Genomic DNA, 26,872 nt, shown 5'->3' on the forward strand with positions numbered 1-26,872 from the left:
CTCATTTGCCTGCCTCTGCCATGACCCCATGCCTGCTACCCTCTTGCATTGTCCCTGTGTCACCATCACCATGTGTGCCAGGAACACCCCAGTGTGTTGCAAGGACTGCCCTGCAAGCAGCCCCATCATCCATAATTTGTCTTGCATCCATTCATCTCCATTCATTTCCATGAGCCAGAGACTGCATTGAGCAGCCTGCCTACCTCTTAAAATGGCCTGTGGGACGGCGCATGGCCTGCCGTGTTAGGGTGAGTTGCCTCCAGCAGCTGGGGGTAGGGCAAAGGAAAAAAAAAGAAGGTTCACTGCTGAAACACCCAAGGGGAACCTTTTGAGCAGGCCCTGGGGCGACTGACCTTCAGCTGCTGTGCACTCACCCACACAAACGGTTGACATTGCTGTGACTTTCTTTTCCCACAGGTGGTAGGTCCTGGGCCATGGTTAGTGTAAATAGATAAGTTAAGGTTGTAAATAAGTTCTTTGACCCACCTGCATGTCTGTCGTAGCGCCGGCATTGTAGTTAAGTTGTCTGTGTGAGTCTGTTCGTTTAGTTACGCAGCGCATTAGGTTATTTATTTTTGGGACATGTATAAAAAAAAATGTCGCACTCGGGGATCCGAAGGCAAAACATACTTGGGGAGAACTTACACATGCTGGTCACACGCAAATTTGACGACTCGGGACAAGTCTGTAAAAAGGGGAGGGGGTAGTGTTACAAATCTGGAAGCCATGAGCACACAACATACAGGTCCTATAGCTCAGTTATTTTGATAAGTAAATGTGGATAGATAGCTCCCTGTCCCTTGTTTAATGGGTGAATAAATGAACACGCGCTGTGAGTTATTTTGATAGTCAGGGTTTTCTTTTATTTTTACACCACCAACACCAACTCCAACAACGCCAGCATTACCCTCACCTTCACCTCGCTCTGGCCCATGCCATGGTGGGCGGAGTTCAAGGAGGAGCCTCGCGGCGGCCCTTGACCAATCAGCGTGCTACGGGTGAGGTGGCCACCGCTCAGCCAATGAGACCCCGCGACGATGAGAAAGGCGGTCCGCGTGATGTCACCACGCCCCCGGGCCAATCGACGGACTTGCCGCCCGTTTTGGCCAATGACAGGGTGACGAGCAATTCTGCGCACCAAAACCGTCCAGTGAGGGAGAGCGGAGAGGGTGGAGCCCCCCCCCCCCGGAGAGGGGTGAATAAGGGCGCGGCGCATTCGGACCGAGAGATCCTTCCTCCACAAAAACCGCAAGTTGGTTGCGCGCTGTCTCTCTGTCGGTGAACGAGAAAGTTTTTGAGATAGTTGATGACCATCGAGCAGGCAAGGTTGTGATCAATCCGAAGGGCAGGTTGAACAAGTGTGGAGTTATCAGCCCTCGATTTGACGTTCAACTCAAAGACTTAGAGAAGTGGCACTGAAACCCCCTGCCTTCTCGACAGTTTGGGATACAAAGGAGAGTTTTCGTTGCCGGGATGAGCGCTGAAGGGAACTCTGGATTCTGCTCGTGGCTCGCTGGCACCTGGTTTGTCTGCTCGTGTCAGCCAAACCACACGAGGTGGACAGGTCCACGTCCTTCTGAGTATCTGTGTGTGTGTGTGGTGTGTGTGTGTGTATGTGTGTGTGTGTGTGTGTGTGTGTGTGTGTGTGTGTGTGTGTGTGTGTGTGTGTGTGTGTGTGTCTGTCTGTCGGTGGGCCCGTCTGTAAGTAGGAATTGTTTAAGTGCTCTTTGCTGTACATACGTGCATCTCTTTAGTCGGATAACTCTGCTTCTTGCGTGCTCCCACCTTTCCCCCATTATAAATAAATACATTTGTTAAATGTATCAGTTCATTGCTGTGTTTCTTCCATTGGCTTAGCATAGCGTGTGTTGGTGAATTACAAAGGCTGTTGCCGCTGTAAAGGGACATTTAGACCGACGGCACTTCGGCAACCATCCGCTCGGATTGCACACGGGTCGGGCACACTAACATCTCGATTCGTACGGGTGCCGTCGAGGGTGTGAATACTCGGTAGCTCGCCACGTGGATCTCTAGGTAATTTGAAGATTGGCAAATAACCCATGTACCACGTGGTGGAATTATTGACGATTCACGGTCCGGTAAGGGACCCGTACCTCTCAGAGTTTTTCGACAGGTACGATCTAGATTCCGGGTGTTTGGTGGAGTCGACCCTACTGCTCCACCTTGCGGTCATACTCGCAGCCGATACCCGGCCTGCAACAATACATGCAGCAACCTTTGCATCCCTCCGGTCGGCACACTTCAAATCGGATTCGTACTTGCTGCACTCTGGAGAAGCAGTTTTAAATTCAAAATTAAACCGTTAGTCCTTAATAGTCCTCTAAACAGAGGGGTAGGGGTGTGGCAGCAGGGGAAGAGGGAGAGGAGTGAGAGGATGGAGGGAGGAGGGGAGTAAGGAGAAGGGAGCGAGGAGGGGTGAGGGAGCTCAGAGGGGATGAGGAATGGGAGAGGAGCTAGGAAAGGTGGGGGGAGAGCGAGGTAAGCTGGGGGGGAGTGCAATGCTTCACCAAACATCACTGCACTCTGGGAGCGGGGGTGGGGTGGGAGCGAGGATGGAGGAGAGAGAAGGGGGAAGGAAAAGGAGTTTGGGATGAAGTAAGCATGGGGGAGGGGGTTCTGGACTTGCGTTTGGCAGGGAGGCTTGTGGAGATGGTGGGGCGGGGGGGGATAGAACAGAATTGAATGAAATGGGGTACGTGAAAACAGCATGTTAATACAGAGCACAGAGACCATGCGGAGATGTCCATTGGGAGGGGGGGATGGAGAGGGGAGGGGGTTTTGGAGGAGGTAAACATGAGGGGAGGGGGGAAGGCAGCGTGAAGTGAATGGAAGTCAGCATGAGGGGAGGGGTAGGGAAGGCAGCATGAGGGGAGGGGAAGGAAAGGTAGCGTGAGGGGAAGGTAAGGCGGCATGATGGGCAGGGAAGGTAAGCGCGATAAAAGGAGCCCAAACAGCAACATTTTCTTTTTAACCACTGGGTTCTATATAAAATTTGGCAGGAGCATTTAAAACCCATGCTATCTACCTGGAAAAGGCCTGCCCACATGTATGCATGCTCACACATGCAGCGACCCTTGCACCTTCCCATTCGGCTCACTCCGATTCTGATTCGTACATGCTACACTCTGGGGAAGCAGTTTTAAATTTAAAACTAAACCAACAGTTCTTAACAGTCTTCTTCACAGTGGGGGAGGGAGGAGGGTGGGAGAGAGAGGGGAGGGAAGATGGGGGATTCCAGCAGATGTGATGCCCAGTTTGACATCTATCTGAGAGATGGCACACACATTGATGAATCTCCCAGCCTGTGAAACACCGGCATGACAGTTTCGAGCTGGGTCGGGATTCAAACCCAGGCAAGACAGCTTTGTGCAAGCGTGCCTACCTCTTGGCTCTCCTGCCATGATCTGGCAATTCAATGCTTCATGAAAACTTAATTGATCCAAGCCGCAGTTCCGACTGCTAAAAAAAACAAAAAAACAAAAGCATTTAATTTGTACAATTCACACGTTATTTGACAGTCCTTCCTCTCCTCAACCTCCAGAGAATTGTATGGTGGTGGAGGAGGTTTGGCAAGAGGGCAGCATGAGGGGAGGGAAGGGAAGGCAGGGTGAGGGGAAAGGATGGGAAGACAGCATGAGGGGAAGTGATAGGAAGGCAGCATGAGGGGAAGGGATGGGAAGACAGTATAAGGGGAAGGGATGGGCAGGCAGCATGAGGGGAAGGGATGGGAAGACAGCATGAGGGGAAGGGATGGGAAGGCAGCATGAGGGGAAGGGATGGGAAGGCAGCATGATGGGAAGGGATGGGAAGACTGCATGAGGGGAAGGGATCGGAAGGCAGCATGAGTGGAGGGAAGGGAAGGCAGGGTGAGGGGAAGGGATGGAAAGGCAGCATGAGCGGAAGGGATGGGAAGGCAGCATGTGGGGAAGGGATGGGAAGGCAGCATGAGTGGAAGGGATGGGAAGGCAGTGTGTGGGGGAAGGGAGAGAAAGGCAGCGTGTGGGGAAGGGAGAAAAAGGCAGCGTGTGGGGAAGGGAGGGGAAGACAGGATGAGTGGAAGGGATGGGAAGGCAGTGTGTGGGGGAAGGGAGAGAAAGGCAGCGTGTGGGGAAGGGAGAGAAAGGCAGCGTGTGGGGAAGGGAGGGGAAGGCAGTGTGAGGGGGGAAGGATTGTTTCAGAAACGTGCATGAACAAGCGTATTGTTATATAGATTACAAAACAATATTAATACGAAATAGATGGGCCACTCCAAGTTGCCCCGCTTTGAGACAATGCCGTTTGTCTTCAGGGTATTTTTGGTCCTAAGGGTCTTCGAGGTCTTTAAAGGTCAAAGGGGTCAAAAGGAACAATTCAAATCATATGTAATTAATAAAGAGGATGCCACTGAGTTTAAACAGGATGTAATTAATAGACATATCGTCACACGGTTGGAGAAGATAAATGGTTTCTTCTTCTTCAAATAATTAAAAACTGCTGGCTGCCAGACCATTTGACCGATCACGTTGAAATTTTAAACATGCATTCCCCTTGGTGAAGGGAAAATACTTGTAAATTTTGGCGACAATCGATCAAGCGGTTTAAGAGAATATATTTTTTAATATTATCCGTCAATCCAAGATGGCTGCCAAACGGTGTGACCCACCAATTATTCGTGGACAACCTGGCATTCCCAAGGCTTGGGGAACATGTATGTGAAGTTTCGCCCTGATCTATTCAGCCCTTTCAGAGACTATATTGAAAGGTTGTTTTTGAAAGAAAAAAAAATACGCCTGTGGTGAACCAAGTGATCTTCGAGGTCATCAATTTGGTTTTTTTTTCTGTTCACCAATTTATCCCCAGATCCAACCATTGGGACCATACTCTGAACAGAGCGTTGGTGCGACCTAAGCAGTCTCCTGGGCTACTGGGCACAATCCTGGACGGGTCGCCACTCCGACACAGGATACTCAAATGGCTTAATCATCCCAGTAAGCTGGTACTCATTTTGCCGACCTCGGAAGGATGTCAGGCTGAGTCAAACCCACCTTGTATTAATTCAACAGCCGAGTGGGATTTGAACTCAGGACCCCAGGATCTTGTGCTCGCCACCCTTACCATTAAGTCAACACCAGGCATTTATCCCCAGATAACCCTCAATAATTTTCATACTGATCAGATAAAGCATTGTACTTGTCAAATGATGATGTAAAAATGAAGGCACCAATGACGTCATGGTGAACAACACTTATTCCCCATGCGGAGTGCTTGACAATACACCACGTTTCAATTTTGTCCATGGAACGGTTTCGGAGATTTCAGTTCCAAGGTTTTCCATTTTCCAACATGGCAGCCGCATCACTATGACATCATAATTATCACCACAAAATTCTACATGAGTCGACGCATACTATGTTGAAAATTTTGTGTCAATCAATCAAACTGTGTCAACAGTAGCCGAGAAAAAGAATTTCAATGCAAATAAACTCATGACAACCATACAGAAAAATAATAAAAATAGGATCACTGGACCTGAAGCTTCTCAGGACCCTGGCCGAATGTCCTTTCACAAACATTGCAATTTCTACACGTATACAACTCCCCCATCCATACCCAAACCACCTCCCATTCCTGCCAATACATATATACCCAACCATCCCTAGTTTCTATTCCTAAACATTTGAAATTTAAGCAGGTCTCCTGTTTTTGTTACCAAAACCCTTCCAGGGAGACCATTCCCATGCATTAACTCATATTTGGAGTGTTCTGCTGAAAAACTTACCCGATTACAGTCTTCCCTCTTCGTTATACTCTCAGGCTGTGGCAGCTGGTCTTATCACTGTCCATACTGTTGGAAAAAGAGAAAACAAACAAAAATGTCTGCACTTATTTTTTCGAAATGCTTCATTCCAAATAACGTCCACAGTATCACAGATAAGTAAATGTGGATAGATAGCTCCCTGTCCCTTGTTTAATGGGTAAATAAATGAACACGCGCTGTGAGTTATTTTGATAGTCAGGGTTTTCTTTTATTTTTACACCACCAACACCAACTCCAACAACGCCAGCATCACCCTCACCTTCACCTCGCTCTGGCCCACGCCATGGTGGGCGGAGTTCAAGGAGGAGCCTCGCGGCGCCCTTGACCAATCAGCGTGCTACGGGTGAGGTGGCCACCGCTCAGCCAATGAGACCCCGCGACGATGAGAAAGGCGGTCCGCGTGATGTCACCACGCCCCCGGGCCAATCGACGGACTTGCCGCCCGTTTTGGCCAATGACAGGGTGACGAGCAATTCTGCGCACCAAAACCGTCCAGTGAGGGAGAGCGGAGAGGGTGGAGCCCCCCCCCACCAGGGGAGGGGTGAATAAGGGCGCGGCGCATTCGGACCAAGAGATCCTTCCTCCAAAAAAACCGCAAGTTGGTTGCGCGCTGTCTCTCTGTCGGTGAACGAGAAAGATTTTGAGATAGTTGATGACCATCGAGCAGGCAAGGTTGTGATCAATCCGAAGGGCAGGTTGAACAAGTGTGGAGTTATCAGCCCTCGATTTGACGTTCAACTCAAAGACTTAGAGAAGTGGCACTGAAACCCCCTGCCTTCTCGACAGTTTGGGATACAAAGGAGAGTTTTCGTTGCCGGGATGAGCGCTGAAGGGAACTCTGAATTCTGCTCGTGGCTCGCTGGCACCTGGTTTGTCTGCTCGTGTCAGCCAAACCACACGAGGTGGACAGGTCCACGTCCTTCTGAGTATCTGTGTGTGTGTGTGTGTGTGTGTGTGTGTGTGTGTGTGTGTGTGTGTGTGTGTGTGTGTGTGTGTGTGTGTGTGTGTGTGTGTGTGTCTGTCGGTGGGCCCGTCTGTAAGTAGGAATTGTTTAAGTGCTCTTTGCTGTACATACGTGCATCTCTTTAGTCGGATAACTCTGCTTCTTGCGTGCTCCCACCTTTCCCCCATTATAAATAAATACATTTGTTAAATGTATCAGTTCATTGCTGTGTTTCTTCCATTGGCTTAGCATAGCGTGTGTTGGTGAATTACAAAGGCTGTTGCCGCTGTAAAGGGACATTTAGACCGACGGCACTTCGGCAACCATCCGCTCGGATTGCACACGGGTCGGGCACACTAACATCTCGATTCGTACGGGTGCCGTCGAGGGTGTGAATACTCGGTAGCTCGCCACGTGGAACTCTAGGTAATTTGAAGATTGGCAAATAACCCATGTACCACGTGGTGGAATTATTGACGATTCACGGTCCGGTAAGGGACCCGTACCTCTCAGAGTTTTTCGACAGGTACGATCTAGATTGCGGGTGTTTGGTGGAGTCGACCCTACTGCTCCACCTTGCGGTCATACTCGCAGCCGATACCCGGCCTGCAACAATACATGCAGCAACCTTTGCATCCCTCCGGTCGGCACACTGCAAATCGGATTCGTACTTGCTGCACTCTGGAGAAGCAGTTTTAAATTCAAAATTAAACCGTTAGTCCTTAATAGTCCTCTAAACAGAGGGGTAGGGGTGTGGCAGGAGGGGAAGAGGGAGAGGAGTGAGAGGATGGAGGGAGGAGGGGAGTAAGGAGAAGGGAGCGAGGAGGGGTGAGGGAGCTCAGAGGGGATGAGGAATGGGAGAGGAGCTAGGAAAGGGGGGAGAGCGAGGTAAGCTGGGGGAGTGCAATGCTTCACCAAACATCACTGCACTCTGGGAGTGGGAGTGGGGGTGGGAGCGAGGATGGAGGAGAGAGAAGGGGGAAGGAAAAGGAGTTTGGGATGAAGTAAGCATGGGGGAGGGGGTTTTGGACTTGCGTTTGGCAGGGAGGCTTGTGGAGATGGTGGGGCGGGGTGGGGGATAGAACAGAATTGAATGAAATGGGGTACGTGAAAACAGCATGTTAATACAGAGCACAGAGACCATGCAGAGATGTCCATTGGGAGGGGGGATGGAGAGGGGAGGGGGTTTTGGAGGAGGTAAACATGAGGGGAGGGGGGGAAGGCAGCGTGAAGTGAATGGAAGGCAGCATGAGGGGAGGGGTAGGGAAGGCAGCATGAGGGGAGGGGAAGGAAAGGCAGCGTGAGGGGAAGGTAAGGCGGCATGATGGGCAGGGAAGGTAAGCGCGATAAAAGGAGCCCAAACAGCAACATTTTCTTTTTAACCACTGGGTTCTATATAAAATTTGGCAGGAGCATTTAAAACCCATGCTATCTACCTGGAAAAGGCCTGCCCACATGTATGCATGCTCACACATGCAGCGACCCTTGCACCTCCCCATTCGGCTCACTCCGATTCTGATTCGTACATGCTACACTCTGGGGAAGCAGTTTTAAATTTAAAACTAAACCAACAGTTCTTAACAGTCTTCTTCACAGTGGGGGAGGGAGGAGGGTGGGAGAGAGAGGGGAGGGAAGATGGGGGATTCCAGCAGATGTGATGCCCAGTTTGACATCTATCTGAGAGATGGCACACACATTGATGAATCTCCCAGCCTGTGAAACACCGGCATGACAGTTTCGAGCTGGGTCGGGATTCAAACCCAGGCAAGACAGCTTTGTGCAAGCTTGCCTACCTCTTGGCTCTCCTGCCATGATCTGGCAATTCAATGCTTCATGAAAACTTAATTGATCCAAGCCGCAGTTCCGACTGCTAAAAAAAACAAAAAAACAAAACCGTTTAATTTGTACAATTCACACGTTCTTTGACAGTCCTTCCTCTCCTCAACCTCCAGAGAATTTTATGGTGATGGAGGAGGTTTGGCAAGAGGGCAGCATGAGGGGAGGGAAGGGAAGGCAGGGTGAGGGGAAAGGATGGGAAGACAGCATGAGGGGAAGTGATAGGAAGGCAGCATGAGGGGAAGGGATGGGAAGGCAGTATAAGGGGAAGGGATGGGCAGGCAGCATGAGGGGAAGGGATGGGAAGGCAGCATGAGGGGAAGGGATGGGAAGGCAGCATGATGAGAAGGGATGGGAAGACAGCATGATGAGAAGGGATGGGAAGACAGCATGAGGGGAAGGGATCGGAAGGCAGCATGAGTGGAGGGAAGGGAAGGCAGGGTGAGGGGAAGGGATGGAAAGGCAGCATGAGCGGAAGGGATGGGAAGGCAGCATGTGGGGAAGGGATCGGAAGGCAGCATGAGTGGAGGGAAGGGAAGGCAGGGTGAGGGGAAGGGATGGAAAGGCAGCATGAGCGGAAGGGATGGGAAGGCAGCATGTGGGGAAGGGATGGGAAGGCAGCATGAGTGGAAGGGATGGGAAGGCAGTGTGTGGGGGAAGGGAGAGAAAGGCAGCGTGTGGGGAAGGGAGAGAAAGGCAGCGTGTGGGGAAGGGTGGGGAAGGCAGTGTGAGGGGAAGGGATCGGAAGGCAGCATGAGTGGAGGGAAGGGAAGGCAGGGTGAGGGGAAGGGATGGAAAGGCAGCATGAGCGGAAGGGATGGGAAGGCAGCATGTGGGGAAGGGATGGGAAGGCAGCATGAGTGGAAGGGATGGGAAGGTAGTGTGTGGGGAAGGGAGAGAAAGGCAGCGTGTGGGGAAGGGAGGGGAAGGCAGTGTGAGGGGGGAAGGATTGTTTCAGAAACGTGCATGAACAAGCGTATTGTTATATAGATTACAAAACAATATTAATACGAAATAGATGGGCCACTCCAAGTTGCCCCGCTTTGAGACAATGCCGTTTGTCTTCAGGGTATTTTTGGTCCTAAGGGTCTTTGAGGTCTTTAAAGGTCAAAGGGGTCAAAAGGAACAATTCAAATCATATGTAATTAATAAAGAGGATGCCACTGAGTTTAAACAGGATGTAATTAATAGACATATCGTCACACGGTTGGAGAAGATAAATGGTTTCTTCTTCATCAAATAATTAAAAACTGCTGGCTGCCAGACCATTTGACCGATCACGTTGAAATTTTAAACATGCATTCCCCTTGGTGAAGGGAAAATACTTGTAAATTTTGGCGACAATCGATCAAGCGGTTTAAGAGAATATATTTTTTAATATAATCCGTCAATCCAAGATGGCTGCCAAATGGTGTGACCCACCAATTATTCGTGGACAACCTGGCATTCCCAAGGCTTGGTGAACATGTATGTGAAGTTTCGCCCTGATCTATTCAGCCCTTTCAGAGAATATATTGAAAGGTTGTTTTTGAAAAAAAAAAATACGCCTGTTGTGAACCAAGTGATCTTCGAGGTCATCAATTTGTTTTTTTTTTCTGTTAACCAATTTATCCCCAGATCCAACCATTGGGACCATACTCTGAACAGAGCGTTGGTGCGACCTAAGCAGTCTCCTGGGCTACTGGGCACAATCCTGGACGGGTCGCCACTCCGACACAGGATACTCAAATGGCTTAATCATCCCAGTAAGCTGGTACTCATTTTGCCGACCTCGGAAGGATGTCAGGCTGAGTCAAACCCACCTTGTATTAATTCAACAGCAGAGTGGGATTTGAACTCAGGACCCCAGGATCTCATGCCCACCACCCTTACCATTAAGTCAACACCAGGCATTTATCCCCAGATAACCCTCAATAATTTTCATACGGATCAGATAAAGCATTGTACTTGTCAAATGATGATGTAAAAATGAAGGCACCAATGACGTCATGGTGAACAACACTTATTCCCCATGCGGAGTGCTTGACAATACACCATGTTTCAATTTTGTCCATGGAACGGTTTCGGAGATTTCAGTTCCAAGGTTTTCCATTTTCCAACATGGCAGCCGCATCACTATGACATCATAATTATCACCACAAAATTCTACATGAGTCGACGCATACTATGTTGAAAAGTTTGTGTCAATCAATCAAACTGTGTCAACAGTAGCCGAGAAAAAGAATTTAAATGCAAATAAACTCATGACAACCATACAGAAAAATAATAAAAATAGGATCACTGGACCTGAAGCTTCTCAGGACCCTGGCCGAATGTCCTTTCACAAACATTGCAATTTCTACACGTATACAACTCCCCATCCATACCCAAACCACCTCCCATTCCTGCCAATACATATATACCCAACCATCCCTAGTTTCTATTCCTAAACATTTGAAATTTAAGCAGGTCTCCTGTTTTTGTTACCAAAACCCTTCCAGGGAGACCATTCCCATGCATTAACTCATATTTGGAGTGTTCTGCTGAAAAACTTACCCGATTACAGTCTTCCCTCTTCGTTATACTCTCAGGCTGTGGCAGCTGGTCTTATCACTGTCCATACTGTTGGAAAAAGAGAAAACAAACAAAAATGTCTGCACTTATTTTTTCGAAATGCTTCATTCCAAATAACGTCCACAGTATCACAGATACCCATGTCATGAACTCCTTTCTGATGCATAAAGTCCTATCTCCTTCAGCCGCTCCTCATAATTTAGTACAACACAGGAATCAATATAGCAGCCCTACGCTGAACCCTCTCGATGGCAGCCATGTCATTCCTCAGATGTGGTGACCAAAATTTTGCACATTAATCAAGGTGAAGCCACACTAAATTCCTGGAGTGGAAACAAGACCTCTGCTTATAATTTATCCCTCAGCAAATACAACTTGAAACCCCATTAGCTTTACATATAGCTGCATGTATGCTTACTGCTTCCCCTGCCCCTTAATCTTCGACCTCCTCTCGATCTTACTCCTGGATCCCATGCTCCAGGACTGCCCCTTGCATTATCTAAATAACAACACACTTGTTTGACCGTGTGTGCGTGTGTGGTAGTTTGTAACATTCTGTTTCACCCATTGGTTGGATAGTTCACCTGACTCCACAAACAATTTCAAATTGGAAAAAAACAAAAAACATACGGTCACCATGTTGGTTATTACTACTATGCGGTCAAAAAGATATCTTCAGAGCGGTCGTATTGACAATCGCCATCCCTCCCTATACGTTTTAACTGGGTACTGAAACCTCAATGAGCAATGCCTTCTTTTCCTTTTTGTATCTGAGTATCATGACTAGTCGAGTAGTTTGTTTTCTATGTTCATGCTGGATGGGATCATCAGGTCGTACGTGATCATTATGTCCTTGTCTTCAATGATTGCTTTTGGTTCATGTTTCCATGAGTTTTGTGGAACTGGAATATTTTAATTTCTGCAGATGGGCCAATGGATTACTCTACATAGCTTGTTTGTGCATTTGTGTGTGCAGTTGTTCTGACATGAGTTTTTTACATCCTGATTGGAGGTGGCTTTTACATCGTGCTTACTTTTTCTACCTTGAAAAACCTACACCTACACTCTGATTGGCTCAATTCTGCCATTTTTAAAAAAGTCATTCAAGTCAAGTATCCCTGGTCTTGGGTCAAGTGTCCCTGGTCTTGGGCATTTATAATGTCAAGTGTCCCTGGTCTTTGGCATTTATAATGCTTTGTTCTCCATCACAATTGAGCTGACTTCTTCTTATCTATTACAGTGATCTTTATTTGTCGATAGCTAATCTATCCAACTTTTTTTTTTATATTTCCCTGATGTTTTTTTCTGTCTCCCAGTTATCACTATATATCTGTTGGTATTTCATCTTGTATTTTTATGACGTGTTTTTTGCGATCGTTGGGGCTGTATTTGTTTCTGTTTTGGTTTGGTGCATGACATCTTCCATTCGCACCTGTTTTGGGAAGTTTTTTGCAAGGTGAAAGAGAGATACCTTTTTTGGCTTGTTGTGTTCATGCTTGTGTACAAATTGTATTCAGTATTCTGTTGAACTTTTCATGTACTCTGCTAATCCGACCGTCATCACTCTGTGCACTTGAGTTCCATCAGGCCACCACCTTCTTCTTTCCTTGGCAGGTACATTCTCAGGATGCATCGATTTTTGTAGACCATTTTGTGGATGGTGAGGAGTTTTCTTGTTTTGATATCTGTTATTCTGGTTTATGCTTCTGGCCTGTTTACTATTGTGCAGCTGTATTAGAACGCTGGTACTGCGAGTTGGTTTATAGCTTTGATTTTGTTCCTTGGGGAGAGGTATGTTTTCAGGATCAGCCTCATTATATGCAGGTATTGATTGATCATTGTTTTGCGCCTTTTTTATGACATATTTGGTGGACCTCTTCCACTCCAAGGTATTTGTGAGATGCTTCGTTGTCTTAGCTCCTGTATTGTTGTATCGAGGTCGTTTTTTATATTGTCCGTTTTTGTTGGTCTACCTTGCATGAATGTGCACTTGGCACACTTATCTAGGCCAAATTCCATTTGGATATTGTCAGAGTACTGTTTCACGAATTTAATTTCTGACAATTTTCTGTCATTCAGTGCAGAGTATTAAATCATCCATGTGCAGGAGATGCAACACCTTTCTTGTTTCTTTGGACGTTCTTTTATTGGTTGTTAGGGTGTATCCGTGTCCTTCCTTATTAATGAGGTTACTTAGTGGATCCAGAGCCAAGCAAAACAGGAGGGGGGAAAGACCGTCTCCATGAAAGATCCCACATCATATCCTCACACCTGGTATTTTGGTCTTCCTTCCGAGTGCTGCAGCATTATTTTGGTATTCCATAGATCCATGGCTTTCTAAGTCAGAATGATTTGGGGATTTATCTTGTGTATTTATATGCATCTTATCATCAATGAATGTGAGACATGATCAAAAGCTTTTTTAGAGTCTGCCCAGGCTGTGGACAATTTGGTTCTTCTTGTTTCGTAGTAAGTGGTCTATTCTTCCATAACATCCTCTCTTACATCCCTTCTGTTTCACCTCTAAGCCTCCTTGGTGTGTTAGGTGGTGATACATAGTTTTTGTGATGATTCCTGTTAAAAGTTTGGATGTTGTTTGTAGACAGGTTATTGGCTGTTATTTAAAAGGTAGTTTGGTTTCTTCAGATTTTGGGATAAGGAGGGTGTTACCTTCTGTGTGTGTGGCATCATTTTTCTCAAGATGACTGAACGGATCTTCGTCAAACTCTCAGAGTTTCATCAGTGAGTGTCGGGAAGTGTTTTCGGAAAAAAAAATTATCGCTCAATAGTGCGCCGAAGCCTTTGCAGCGATGTAAAAGGTAATATGAAATAATCCCCAACCCCAATCCTTCGTGGGTGTTGGGAAGTGCTTTCACACCCACAAACATATTAGAAAAAACACAAACAAATTGATTTCTTCAAAATACCAACAGAATGTAACAGAACCGGGCAACGCCAGGTACTCCTGCCAGTACAGAATATAAATATAAGATTTCATGTTCATATGTATATTTTATATATATATATATATATATATATATATATATATATATATATATATATACATATATACATATATACATATATACATATATATATATATATATACATATATATATATATATATATATATATACATATATATATATATACATATATATATATATATATATACATATATATATACATATATATATATATATATATACATATATATATATATACATATATATATATACATATATATATATATATACATATATATATATATATATATATACATATATATATATACATATATATATATATATATATATATATACATATATATATATATACATATATATATATACATATATATATATACATATACATATATATATATATATATATATATATATATATATATATATATATATACATATATATATACATATACATATATATACATATACATATATATATATACATATATATATATACATATATACATATATACATATACATATATATATATATATATATATATATATATATATATATATATATATATATATATATATATATATATATATATATATATATATATATATATATACATATATACAGCCTGGTGTTGGCGCAGTGGTTTGGGCAGCGGCTTGGGATCCAAAAGGTCCTGAGTTCAAGCCCCGTTGGGCCACTGAATTAATACACCAGGGGGTTGACTCAGCCTGTCATCCTTCTGAGGTCGGCGAAATGAGTACCAGTGTAATGGGCCGGTGTATACCCCGGTTAAAATAGGTGTACCATATCCCTGTGTCGTAAGAGGCGACCAGGGTTGCGTCAGGAAGGGCATCCGGCGTAAAACCTGTGCCAAATCACTATGCGGATCATACGGATGATTCGATGTGGCGACCCCTAACGGGAGCAGCCGAAAGAAGAAGAAGATATATATATATATATATATATATATATATATATATATATATATATATATATATATATATATATATATATATATATATATATATATATCTGCAGCCACGGGTTCCGAGACACCAGCTTATGACTCGGGGGGGATTAATCCCCAGTTGTCCGGGGATTAATCCGGAAGAGCCGGACCTGGGGCCACCGCTCACAATTAACGTTGTGGTACGGTGGGTTGTTGTTTTAGAACTTCGAACGCCACCCAGTCAACCACGAGTTCCAGTGTCCACCATCTATTCCATTTAACTGGAGGTCACGTGGCTACCTGAGCGGGGAGCGCGCCCTCAGCAAAGCACCAATCTTATCTTGATTCGATCTTAATTAGGGCGCCCGAGCGTTTTAACCGCTGGTGCGTGCCAACTATTTTTGGTCAAATCTGTGGTAATTACCTCCCAGTCTATCTTGGTTCGGACAATGCCAGACCAATGGAAGGAAAGGACAAGCACGGACAGGTTGGAAGTCAATAAATAATTTATTAATAAGAAAATAAATAAATAAAAATAACTTTTTATATCCTGAGGTAAATAAATGAATAAATTGCAAAGCAATCAAAATTAATATAGTTAATCAGGCAAAATCAATCAAAATGACAGGAAAGAGATGGAGAGAAGATGCTTATCGGGGGTTGACTTACTTACAACTAAACACAGACAAGGGTACCCAGCAGATCATTCAGGAAGGGAGAAGAGTCGTCTTGCTCACCAGAGGGAAGTCATCCGTGAGGTGGAAACGTCCTGAAATGTGTGTGTGCATGTCTTGTCCATCGCCAGCACCCACTCGCCAACAGCCTTGAATGCCAGTTGATGTCTGGGGAGCACCGAGATAGTCTGTCGCGAGTTTAGACCCTGGTGCTGCGACATGGGCAGCTCTTCACACTTCACGAAACTGGTAACATCCAGTGACCCACGCGGTGCGTTGGTGACTGACCCGCGCCCCACTCGTTGTGACAAACCCATGCCTCACTCGTTGTCGGTGCTGCTCACACCCACACGCGCACTACACGCTCGCCTGCTCAAGCACCGGAAAGAACGAACTGACTGGTGAATTGTCTTGTTGTTGGCGCTGGTCAGACACCAACACGCTCACTCGCTCGCGCTTCCTTTCTGGCTTACTTCCCCTTCATCTCTTGCTTTCTTTCTCCTTCAACAGACCTCTGCAATTCTTTTTATATATGCGGCCCGTCTCAGCTTGCAGAGTCCCACCAAGCTCACCCGCCCCACTTGCGCACTGTTACCATGACAACCCGTGTGCTCGAAAAAGGGCAGGCCTCAGCGCTCACGAAATAAATATGTGCATAAACGTTGCTGAGGAAAAATAAGGCGGGCGTTAGCACTCGCGAAATAAATATGTGCATAAATGTGTCTGTCGTAAAGAAAAAAGCTACCCATAAGAGAGGGGATCTATTCTTCACCCTTCTCAACGTATCACATTTAAGATCCCATTAGACATAGGGATGGGGCTAATCTGAACATGCATTTAAGGAAATAACTGTCTGAGGGCCTGGATGTGTGGATACATTCATCAGACCGGATTCTGAAATCCATAACTATATTATATTGTTACGAATTCGCGCCCGCCGGCGTGCGATCAGCCGCGTAACTCCAATCGTAACCGCGTCGCCCACCGGATGGACAATTCAGTCGTGACCCTCCTGGAACTACCGCCAGGAACCAGTCACGGGTGGGGGTTTAACCTCACCACAGCCCAGTCCGCATTCTACCCGTGCGAAATAGGGTGAATCGCCGAATGTCGATATACCTAAGTACCCGCGTGGGTAACCTACCGAGGGGCTGCACCGCAGGTCGGCCTGGGACACGAACCGCTTAGGCGGTCCGTTTTGTACTACAGTCATAACCGAGCAGTGTTATCGCCGACCTCGACGGATCCCATTCTCTTTACCGGGCATTCAAAACCCACTACTCATTCAACGATGCAAGATGGCTTTTCAAAAGGGAAATAGGACACGACGAACGGGGTACATTGCACACAAGGACATTTATTCACTATACAGCACAACACAAGCAAGGGCAGTCATGCAATATACAAGCAACAAATAGAATGCAAAAGCAATACGACCGACTATAATTATTATTTACAAGCACAGTCAATTACACAGGTTTTAACTAAGGGGACACGGCGCCACAGCATGCACACCAAAACAAAAGAAAACCCCCCTCACAGGCAAGGGGGTAGACGGGGTCCATAGACCTTTATGGTCGTGGGCTGTGGATGACCGAAAAGGCCCACGAGACCGTGCAGGTTACCTGCCCCCTGTTTAGTGATCGTCAAGTCCCTTTCCCACGACCGTCAGTGTGGTCGCGCCTGGTTCCGGGCCTCCCACTCGGCCGGCGAACCCTCTCCGGCACCCCTCGTCCGGACGCGCAGGTCCACCACAAAGCCGGCTCTGCTGCGCCTTCCAACCGTGTCTCCACCAACTGGCCGCTCACAGGGCCACGAGCGCAGGAACCAAAAGAGAAGAGAGAAGAGGTGAGCCTCGAGCATGAACCAAGAAGAAGCGTAATGGATCACAGGGCGAGAGCATGGACCAAGAAGAGAGGCAGAGCGAAGCCCCAAGGGGTGACCAGCGCCACGAGACCAAGAACGAGAGCCTGCGAGCCTCGTGCGCGTCCGCCCTTTATAAAGCGAGGCTCCGACCTTCGACCCACCCCTCTTCTGGCTCCACCTCCCTTCGAGAAGCTTCCCGAAAAGGGGCGTTCCTCATTCCCGACCGCCTCATGCCGTGCATCCACCAATCGGGAGCGAGCTGCCCCACCCCTTTCCTTCACACCAAGCGCGGGGCATTCAGGTGGAAGAAAAATCCATGCATTCAGAGGCACTTCCTTGTTGTTTCCCTCCTTGCGTTCTCGACGGTTTCCAACGCGGAAACCGTCGTAGCGTGGTCCGTGTAGGATGGCGTTCGTAAGCGGGCGTTCCTCGACGCGACACAAATTAATCCATAGCGGCAACTTCATACGAACCAACCAGATTTATTGGGGAACATCGGGGAACACGACACAAGCAAACCATTCACTACAATGTTTTTATTAACAATCTTTAACCAATTCTTAACTAGAGAACTATGGACTACAGGTTTCGAGGGGGTTGCTACCGAGATATGCCTTAAACAACGTGCAAACAAGACAGAGAGACAGACAGCATGCATGCAAGACAGAGTACTTGGTGATGTCTCATGGACGAGAGGAAAGTGTCAAAAAGCACGAATGTCGCTCGTGACAAGCGGATGTCCACGGATTCAAGCTCCCAGCTCGAACGCGCCGCGTGGCAAGATGGCGGCGCCGTACTCTTCCTTTTCCGCACCGTACGTGGTCTCCACGCGCTCTGACCCTACGTAAGGTCAACGATGGGCCTCAGCTGATTTCTCTCAAGGTCCAGCATATAAATGCAGGCCTGGCCTGTTCACCAGACAAGGCCCAAATCAAGGTGCCGGGCTCCGGCAAGCGGATCAGCAAACGTGTCGAGCCGTTGGTGTGAGCAGGGACCGTTAGAGGCTCCGTCGTCTCCTCTCTTGCCTTCCCGCCTCGAAGCCCGACTTCCCAACTCCGTCCTCTCAATTTCTCTCTCTGTCGAATCACCTTTTCTTTCCTTTTCCACGCTCGCCTCTCAAAGCCGGCTGCCGTCTCTCTCACGGCAGAATCACCTCCTCATAAGAGTAGATCGCAGACTTGACGTGCAGACCACCTCTCCCACTACCCCAAAAAGGCAGACTCGATGTGCAGGCAGCCTCCATTACTGCCAAAGATGCAGACTCGATGTGCAGGCAGGTTCAGCGTCTCTCCCGGCAGATCCAACACTGTGCCTCCTTCGTTCGCTCGCTTCGAAAACATGAGCACGCCTCGAGAGCGACTGTTTCCACACACTGAACCTTTTTTTTACGAAACCTTCGTTCGCTCGCTTCGAAGCCACAAGCACGCCTTCCTCAGCGACGGTTCACCCCAAAACTAAACCCCTTTTCTTTCCAGTTTCTCTTTCGTTCGCTCGCTTCGACCCCGAGCACGCCTCTAAACCGACTGCAGTTTTGTACTTCTGCCAAACTGAACCTTTTCACGAGGTCTTCGTTCGCTCGCTGCGAGCCACTGGCTCCTCCCCCTTTACTAAGCCGACAAACTCCTCCCCTTAGCTTCACTTCCTCTTTTTGGCCACACCCTCTCAGCCGAATGGGCGGGGCCTCGTCCGGGATGGGGGGAGGAAGAAGAGGGAGCTCTCATTCCACCACCACCGCACAAACAATAAAACAGCTTCTTACACCTCCCGACACACATGTAACGTCCATTTTACCATACAACCTAGCTAAACATGCATTTAATGGGGGATCTGAGCTTATCCTATATTTAGTAGTCCAATAAGGGCCATTTCCGTAACAATATTATAGTTTTACATTTTTAATAAATTTTCTGAAATTTGTTTTTCACTTGGAAGCTGTGGGTTACAATGTGTAAATAAAGGTGGAAAAAGTCTGATTTGATGCAATTTAATTCCAGGCTATAAGGCAACAAAAGGTGAAAAATTTGAAATGAGGTGTAGACTTTATATAGGCAATGTAGTTAACCCCAATGCAAATTTAATTGTGAAACCTTTCCCTTGAGGATTAAATAAATCGATGAAGCCACAACTGATTCTGTTTTTTGGCTGTAAAACTTTGACTTAGATTTATGACTTGCTATTTCTCAAGCCATATGCAAAAATAATAAATTAATGTACCATAACATTAACCCCATTGAAAATCTCCATTTTAACACCTCACTGATGATCCTAAACAATTGGTCTTGATTTGTAACCAGACATTCAAATTTCCTCAATATATTTGCTCCATATATTATTCGATTATCCAAAACTAGCAATCTCGTTCCCTGGTTTACTGTCAATTTGCACTCTCTCGCAATATACCGGACACATATAAAAAAAAACACAACAAATCACAGTTGCTTGCCAGCCACAAGGTGACATTGTTATGGTGTTAAACAAAATCACTTGCAAACACAATAAGTATAACATTGCTATACTTTGAAGCATAACTTCTCCAACACAAAGGCTTGTTCTCTGTCATGATAAACTTAAATATGGTTAGAACTCCTTTTCCACTGATCTGGCTCGATCACGAGTCACATAGAGGGGATGGAGTAGGAGTGGGGAATGCATGCACACTTAGAATCACAATTTGCTGATAAAAGGTTTTCTGCGGTGTCTTATTATTAGGGTACCCAGTCAAATGGACTGGGTAACCTATTGTTTTTCTTCTGTTTATTAGGGTACCCAGTCTAATGGACTGGGTAACCTATTGTTTTTCTTCTGTTTATTTCTTATTCTTTTTCCGCCAGCAATTTGCGGGTTCTTTCGCATTAAAAATCATTTTTTTCAGGAACGGTAAGTTTGATAGACACGAAATTTTCACCATAGTATGTATCTTTTTTGATAGCATACGTCATTGATAATTATGACGTCATCGGTCACGTGGTACGGGCGCCATCTTGAAAAAAAACGATAAACTTTAGACATCTGTATCTCTGAAACCGTGCAATGGAAAAAAATTTTGCTTCATACATTTTAAAAAGCTCCCCATAGGGAACACGGGTGATTTTTTGTGACGCCATCGGTGAAGCGGTATACTGGTGAAAATTCGTCAAGTAGAACGCTGCATGGGAAAAATCTGAAATTTCTTGAGCGTCATCTACACAACAAATCACCAGAGAAAAAATTATGACATCATGTGACTTGGTTCGGCAGCCATCTTGTTTTGAAAAGAATAATTAAAAACATCTTCTTCTCCAGAACGGCTGAACAGATTGAGGCGAAACTTTACACCCACATTCCCCAAGACATCCTTTTACAAATTTGTTAATTTCTTCATGGTTTGGCAGCCATGTTGGATTCAAGAATTCTATTAAATAATGTTTTCTCTGGAACCACATAACCTATCAAAGTGAAACTTGGCAACTATAATCTACCCCCATGCCTGCATATACGTAAAAATTATGATGTCACAAGTCACATGGTTTGGAGGCCATCTTGGATAGAAAAACGCACATTGTCCGATCAACACGAAAGTTAACAAGCATAATCCACTTCCCCATTAGATAGAGAATTTAAATTTATGTTGTAATAGGTCACATGGTATGGCAGCCATATTGGATTGAAAATTAATAACTTTAAAAGTCTTCTTCTCTGAAACGGCTGAACAGATCGAGGTGAAACTCCACATGTATGACCGCCTCTCCATGACGAACAAAAAGTTCTCTCCCCCCCCCCTTTTGATGTACGACATCGTTTGGTAGCCATATTGGATTGAAGGGAAAATATTAATTAATGTTTACACTGGAACTACTGCATCAATAAATGTGAATCTTCAGTTTTATGATGGAACAGTCATGTGGAATGAAGGGTTTAAATTTGAACTCAATCGGCCCCATGGTTTGGCAGCCATGTTCGATTGAAGGGGAAATATTAAGTAATATTTACTCTGGAACCGGTGTGAATATATGTGAAACTTCAAAATTATTATCTAGCCGACATGTGAAACGTAGGTTTAAAATTTCAACCTGATCGGACACACGGGTTGGCAGCCAGAATTATTTAATTATTTGAATCTGAGAAGTTTTAGATGTTTTTTTCCCAAAAAGCTCACTTGGCTGCACCTGCATGTGTTTGAGGGTACAGGAATAGCAATTCAATTGATACCGCCAATGTCCCCAGGTAAAAGGGCTGACTGTATACGGAATACATAGGTTGAACACTTTGTGCTACCCGATTCGTAACATGTCAGTCCCGAGCTGTATCGAAGCAGGGCTGTATTTGTATCACTATTAAATAATGTTTTCTCTGGAACCACTTATCCTATCTAAGCAAAACTTTGCAACTATCATCTACAGAAAGTCTTACGTTGTATCAAAGGTGGACGTCTGGGTACCCGGTCATCACTGCCAGCAGTTATAAAGTGGCAGTTGTAGTTTTTTTTCCCACCTCCTCCTCATGTCGAAGGGCCTTGCGGCACTTTTACAGCAACCGATACAATCTTTCTTCTTCCTGAAAAGAACATATCAAAAAACAAAGGACAGTAAAAGCAATAACAGTATTTTACAGAATCAGAACTACACAGATCATTTAACATATTTAAACTCAGCGTTGGAAGTTTGGATATTTAATTCACCAATAAGGTTGTTCAATGTTTTATTATTAGAAATAATCATATGCTAGAGGTGGTGAACACACACACAGCACATTCAGATGACCATGCCCCCCCCCCAAACAACAAAAAAGGGTAACCACACCCCAAGTCATGGAATAAGTTGTGGCTCAGATTTGGTGGTTGGAGTGAACATGCCAATTAACCAAATACTAGAGAAACAGAACATGTGCTACAATGTCAGTAAGAGCAACAAATTTAATGGACAATTCACAGAATTTACCTAAATTGTGTGCGCGAGTGTGCACAGGCCCCATTTGACGTTGTGTGGGAAATTATTGCATCTGGATCCGGATCTGGATATTCATCAAAATAGAATTAATTCGTCCTCATAACACACCAAAGCTGTCCACCAAATTTTGTCCGAATCCATCCATAAGTTTTTGAGATATTGTGCTAAATATTGTTTTTGACCCCACCTCTGATTGGTGAAGAATAACTTTAACAAATATATAAAAACTATTGTATCTGGATCCGGATCTGGATAGTCACCAAAATAGATTCAATTGATCCTCGTCACACACCCAACCTGTCCACAAAATGTCATCTGAATCCATCCATAAAAATTTTAGATATCATGCTCCCAGATAGGGGTGAAAACATAACTTATGTCAGTCCACCTTCGGTGGCAAAGGTAACGAAGAAAATAAGCATCTACAACAACTTTCAGATGGTTGTAGTGGGAACAAAAATAAATAAATAAATAATGCCTTCAGATGTGGAGGCACAGACATTTTCTCCAAGGAATTATGTTGCTCTCAAAATTTGAGTGCATCATCCTACGGATGGAAAAGCTTCAAAATTTTAACGAATGGAGAGGTGAACCTATTGAACCAAATGCAGAAATTCTTTGGTTGTGCTTTAAGATGTTCTATTTTTCCCATTTTCTTTTTTGTTAAAAATTAACATTCATTACCCTGATATTGACTGTTCAGCACACAGCTCAGCTCTTGTAAAAAAAAATAAAAAAAAAAAAATATATATATATATATATATATATATATATATATATATATATATATATATATATATATATATAAAAAATCAAAAAATCATACACCCATCACAATCCAATATGGTAGAGAAATAAAATAATTGACAGGCAGTGCATTGTTGTTGTTTTATACGCAGCCTGTGGCTACTGGTTGAATCATTTCTAGAAGCGCGGCTGTGCCGCTGATGCAGTGCCCCTGTTACCAGTAAGCTGGTACTCATTTTTCCGACTTCGGACAGGATGACAGGCTGAATCAACTCACCTGGTTGCTTTAACCGGCCTAGAATTTCAACAAAATGACAAGGGCTCAAACTCAAGACCCTAAGATCTCAAGCCAGCCACCTTAACCATTAAGCCAAAACCAGGCGGTGTAGTGCATTAACTAGCCTAGAATAGGCCAAATTTCAATATTTTAAAAGGACTTCAAGGTTTAAAAATTTTTGCAACAACTTATTATGTCTCACCAAAACAAACATTAAAACAATTTGCCATTTGTCAGTGCAGTTGTGGTATGTGTTATTAAATTACCCAATAGAAATATATATATATATATATATATATATATATATATAAATTTTTAATGTCTCGATTTCAAAAAGTACTCACACGGCCGGGAATTATGATGGGGGCGTGTTGTCCCAACTGCCTCTTCAGGTGATTAGGCGGTCTGTACGGTTTTTCTAATGTGTCCAGCTTCCTGGATTGTTCCAACATTTTGTTCCTCAGCTGTTGGTTTTGTTCTTCACAAAGCTGAATATACTTATTCAAGTCAAACACCTGATGAGCAAAGAAAACAGGATTGCAAAAGAGGAAGTGAAGATGATCAATCATTATGGGGTACAAGGAGATAAAGTCTCAACAGCGCTGTGTTTGACACAGTTGTCCATAATATACAACAAAGCAGATTCACAAACTGCACTTTTTTAAATTAGATTTAAAATTTGATGGTTCATCACACACATCATATCTCTGTCAGGATTCTCCAGATATCTTTGCCTTGGTTAACTTCTTTTTTTTTGCTCCACATACATCCACAACTTTCACTAATATGTTGATGGAACCCAAATCTACCTTTCCAGTGAACCTAATGATGGGCTCTCTTCAACAACTTTGAATTCAACATCAATTATGGGACTTTTTACTTGTCTTAATATTCTATTTGTTAATATTTTTAGTTTTCTTAATCTTCCTTCTTTACAAAGGACGTTGAGCACCATCTCATAACATGAATTAATGACGAACGATCACTATGTCTCCAGCCCTGAAGTTTGTGTTCAATCCTTCATGCAAAAACAGGAGAAACTACTCTTAACAGTGCTAACAAACAAATTCAAAATACAAATCAAGAGGTGCATAAAAATTCTATTCATTGGGCCCCAAGCAATTTTGTACGACATATATATATATATATATATATATATATATATATATATATATATATATATATATATATATATATATATATATATATATATATATAATATGCATTTCAATAAAATGGACATTATCAAAGCTTTTCGACTTGCACTCCTCAGGATAAAACCGCAAAGATTAAGAAGAAGCACCAAACTCTCGATTATAAAGTTACAATGTAATGTCCTCAAAGTGGATTGGTTGAGAGAAAGAAAGGACGGGATTACCTGATTGGTGGAACTATAGAGCATCGTGAATAATGATTAGGTGGAGATGAATCACCAAAGTACTGGCAGAAACCTCATGCTAATTAGCTGAGGGCTCGTTGGAGGGACGGGGAGTGGTGGTTTTCATGATGACTCAATGTTTACTGTGGTACAGTTGTCACACAGTCAAGCCATCATAGTCAGAATAGAAAAATGTTCGGACAGATTCTGTCCACAAAGAATGGGATTTGTTGCCTGATGAATGTAGCCTCCATTGCACGAAGGTGAGCGAACCCTGTCCTCTACGCAGGATTTTAAACCAGCCAATACGATATTGCTCTGCACAATGAGGATTAATTATTCAGTAAATGGAAACCAATTGCAGAGGCAGAGGGAATAGTCGTCGTCCTGTGTACATTATTACAAGCCTGAGTTGGTTGTCTCTGGGGATCAGACGGGGCCAGTCAACCAATCAAAGGGACGTGTTGTTCAATGCGATCCTTCAATCTCAAAGATGTGCGGCCCACATACCTAGCATCACACTGACATTGAAATTCGTAAGTAATCTTACTTGAATGAAAGGCGGGCAGAACATATTTTTGACTGACGGAAGCAACCGGTGGGTGGAGAAAATCACTTGTGGTTGAACAGCATTGTAAGAATGAGACACTGTCTGTTTGATCTGGTTTTCAAACAGTTGAGACATTTTGCTTTTCCAAGGGAGACGTAGATATACTGGACATTTACCAGGTCCGATTCTAGGATTCTTAGTGGGTTCAGGAATTTGTGTACATATATATAGTATATAAAAAGCCTGGTGAGTTGGCGCAGTGGTTAGGGCAGCAGCTTGGGATCCAAAAGGTCCTGAGTTCAAGCCCCGTTGGGCCACTGAATTAATACACCAGGGGGTTGACTCAGCCTGTCATCCTTCTGAGGTCGGCGAAATGAGAACCAGTGTACTGGGCCGGTGTATACCCCGGTTAAAATAGGTGTACCATATCCCTGTGTCGTAAGAGGCGACCAGGGTTGCATCAGGAAGGGCATCCGGCGTAAAACATGTGCCAAATCATTATGCGGATCATACGGATGATCTGCTGTGGCGACCCCTAACGGGAGCAGCCGAAAGAAGAAGAAGAAGATATAGAGTATATAAAAAACGATATATATATATATATATATATATATATATATATATATATATATATATATATATATATGTATATATATATATATATATAAAATTTTAAAATAATAATATATGTAGATATACAAAAAAAAAAAAAAAAAATATATATATATATATATATATATATATATATATATATATATATATATATATATATATATATATATATATTGATCTGTTCAGGATACCCATTATCAAGAAGATTAGTCTTGATGGTCTCAATTTCAGCATGGACTTTATCTGTAGAGCAGATCTTTCTTGATTTATTGACCAAGTTACCAATCAATCCAATCTTGTATCTTGAGGAACTGTAAGAGTCCCACTTCGTATACTGTCTGGTAAAAGTAGATTACGGTAGACTGTGGTTTTATAAGCGTCAGCCGATTTCTCAACAAAGACGTCCAAAAAGGGAAGTACGCCAGGGCGTTCCATCTCTCAGGTGAACCCTTGGGATGGATGGGCAGCAATATTCAAGTCATGCCACAGGTTTTAAATTGGATTTAGACAGGGGTTCTGACTGGGCCACTCAAGAACATCTCTATTTTTGTTCCTTAGCCACTCCAGTATAGCTTTGGCAGTGTGCTTCAGGCCATTGTGATGCTGAAAGCTGAACTTCCATCCCAATTTCAGCTTTCTTGTAGAGGGCAGCAGGTTTTCCTCTCGGATTTCTCTGTATCGTGCTCCATCCATTTTCCCTTCGAGCCTGACAAGTGCCCCAGTCGCTGTTGATGAGAAACATCCCCATAACATAATGCT

The 26,872-nt window shown here is 44.3% G+C and overlaps 1 protein-coding gene across 4 annotated transcripts in view; it reads right to left on the reverse strand.

Moving 5' to 3' along the window:
* LOC147019076 (uncharacterized) overlaps nt 1-26,872 on the reverse strand; it is a 53,876-nt gene that overhangs the window by 14,739 nt on the left and 12,265 nt on the right. For 2 of the 4 annotated variants that reach the window (XM_085899306.1, XM_085899308.1), the window contains exons 6-11: nt 23,918-24,088; nt 22,014-22,157; nt 11,133-11,198; nt 6,078-6,293; nt 5,780-5,845; nt 2,115-2,214 (exon numbers count right to left, since the gene is read on the reverse strand). In XM_085899306.1, the coding sequence (XP_085755432.1) occupies nt 22,128-22,157; nt 23,918-24,088 (201 nt within the window). In that variant the 3' untranslated portion in view covers nt 2,115-2,214; nt 5,780-5,845; nt 6,078-6,293; nt 11,133-11,198; nt 22,014-22,127. Of the gene's footprint in view, nt 1-2,114; nt 2,215-5,779; nt 5,846-6,077; nt 6,294-7,267; nt 7,368-11,132; nt 11,199-22,013; nt 22,158-23,917; nt 24,089-26,872 lie in introns of those variants that run through there. The other 2 variants (XM_085899307.1, XM_085899309.1) reach the window with 2 other exon arrangements.

The sequence above is a fragment of the Eptatretus burgeri genome, chromosome 10 (genome assembly GCF_056783735.1).
Source record: "Eptatretus burgeri isolate ZD-2024b chromosome 10, Ebu_testis_v1, whole genome shotgun sequence".
NCBI lineage: Eukaryota > Metazoa > Chordata > Myxini > Myxiniformes > Myxinidae > Eptatretus > Eptatretus burgeri.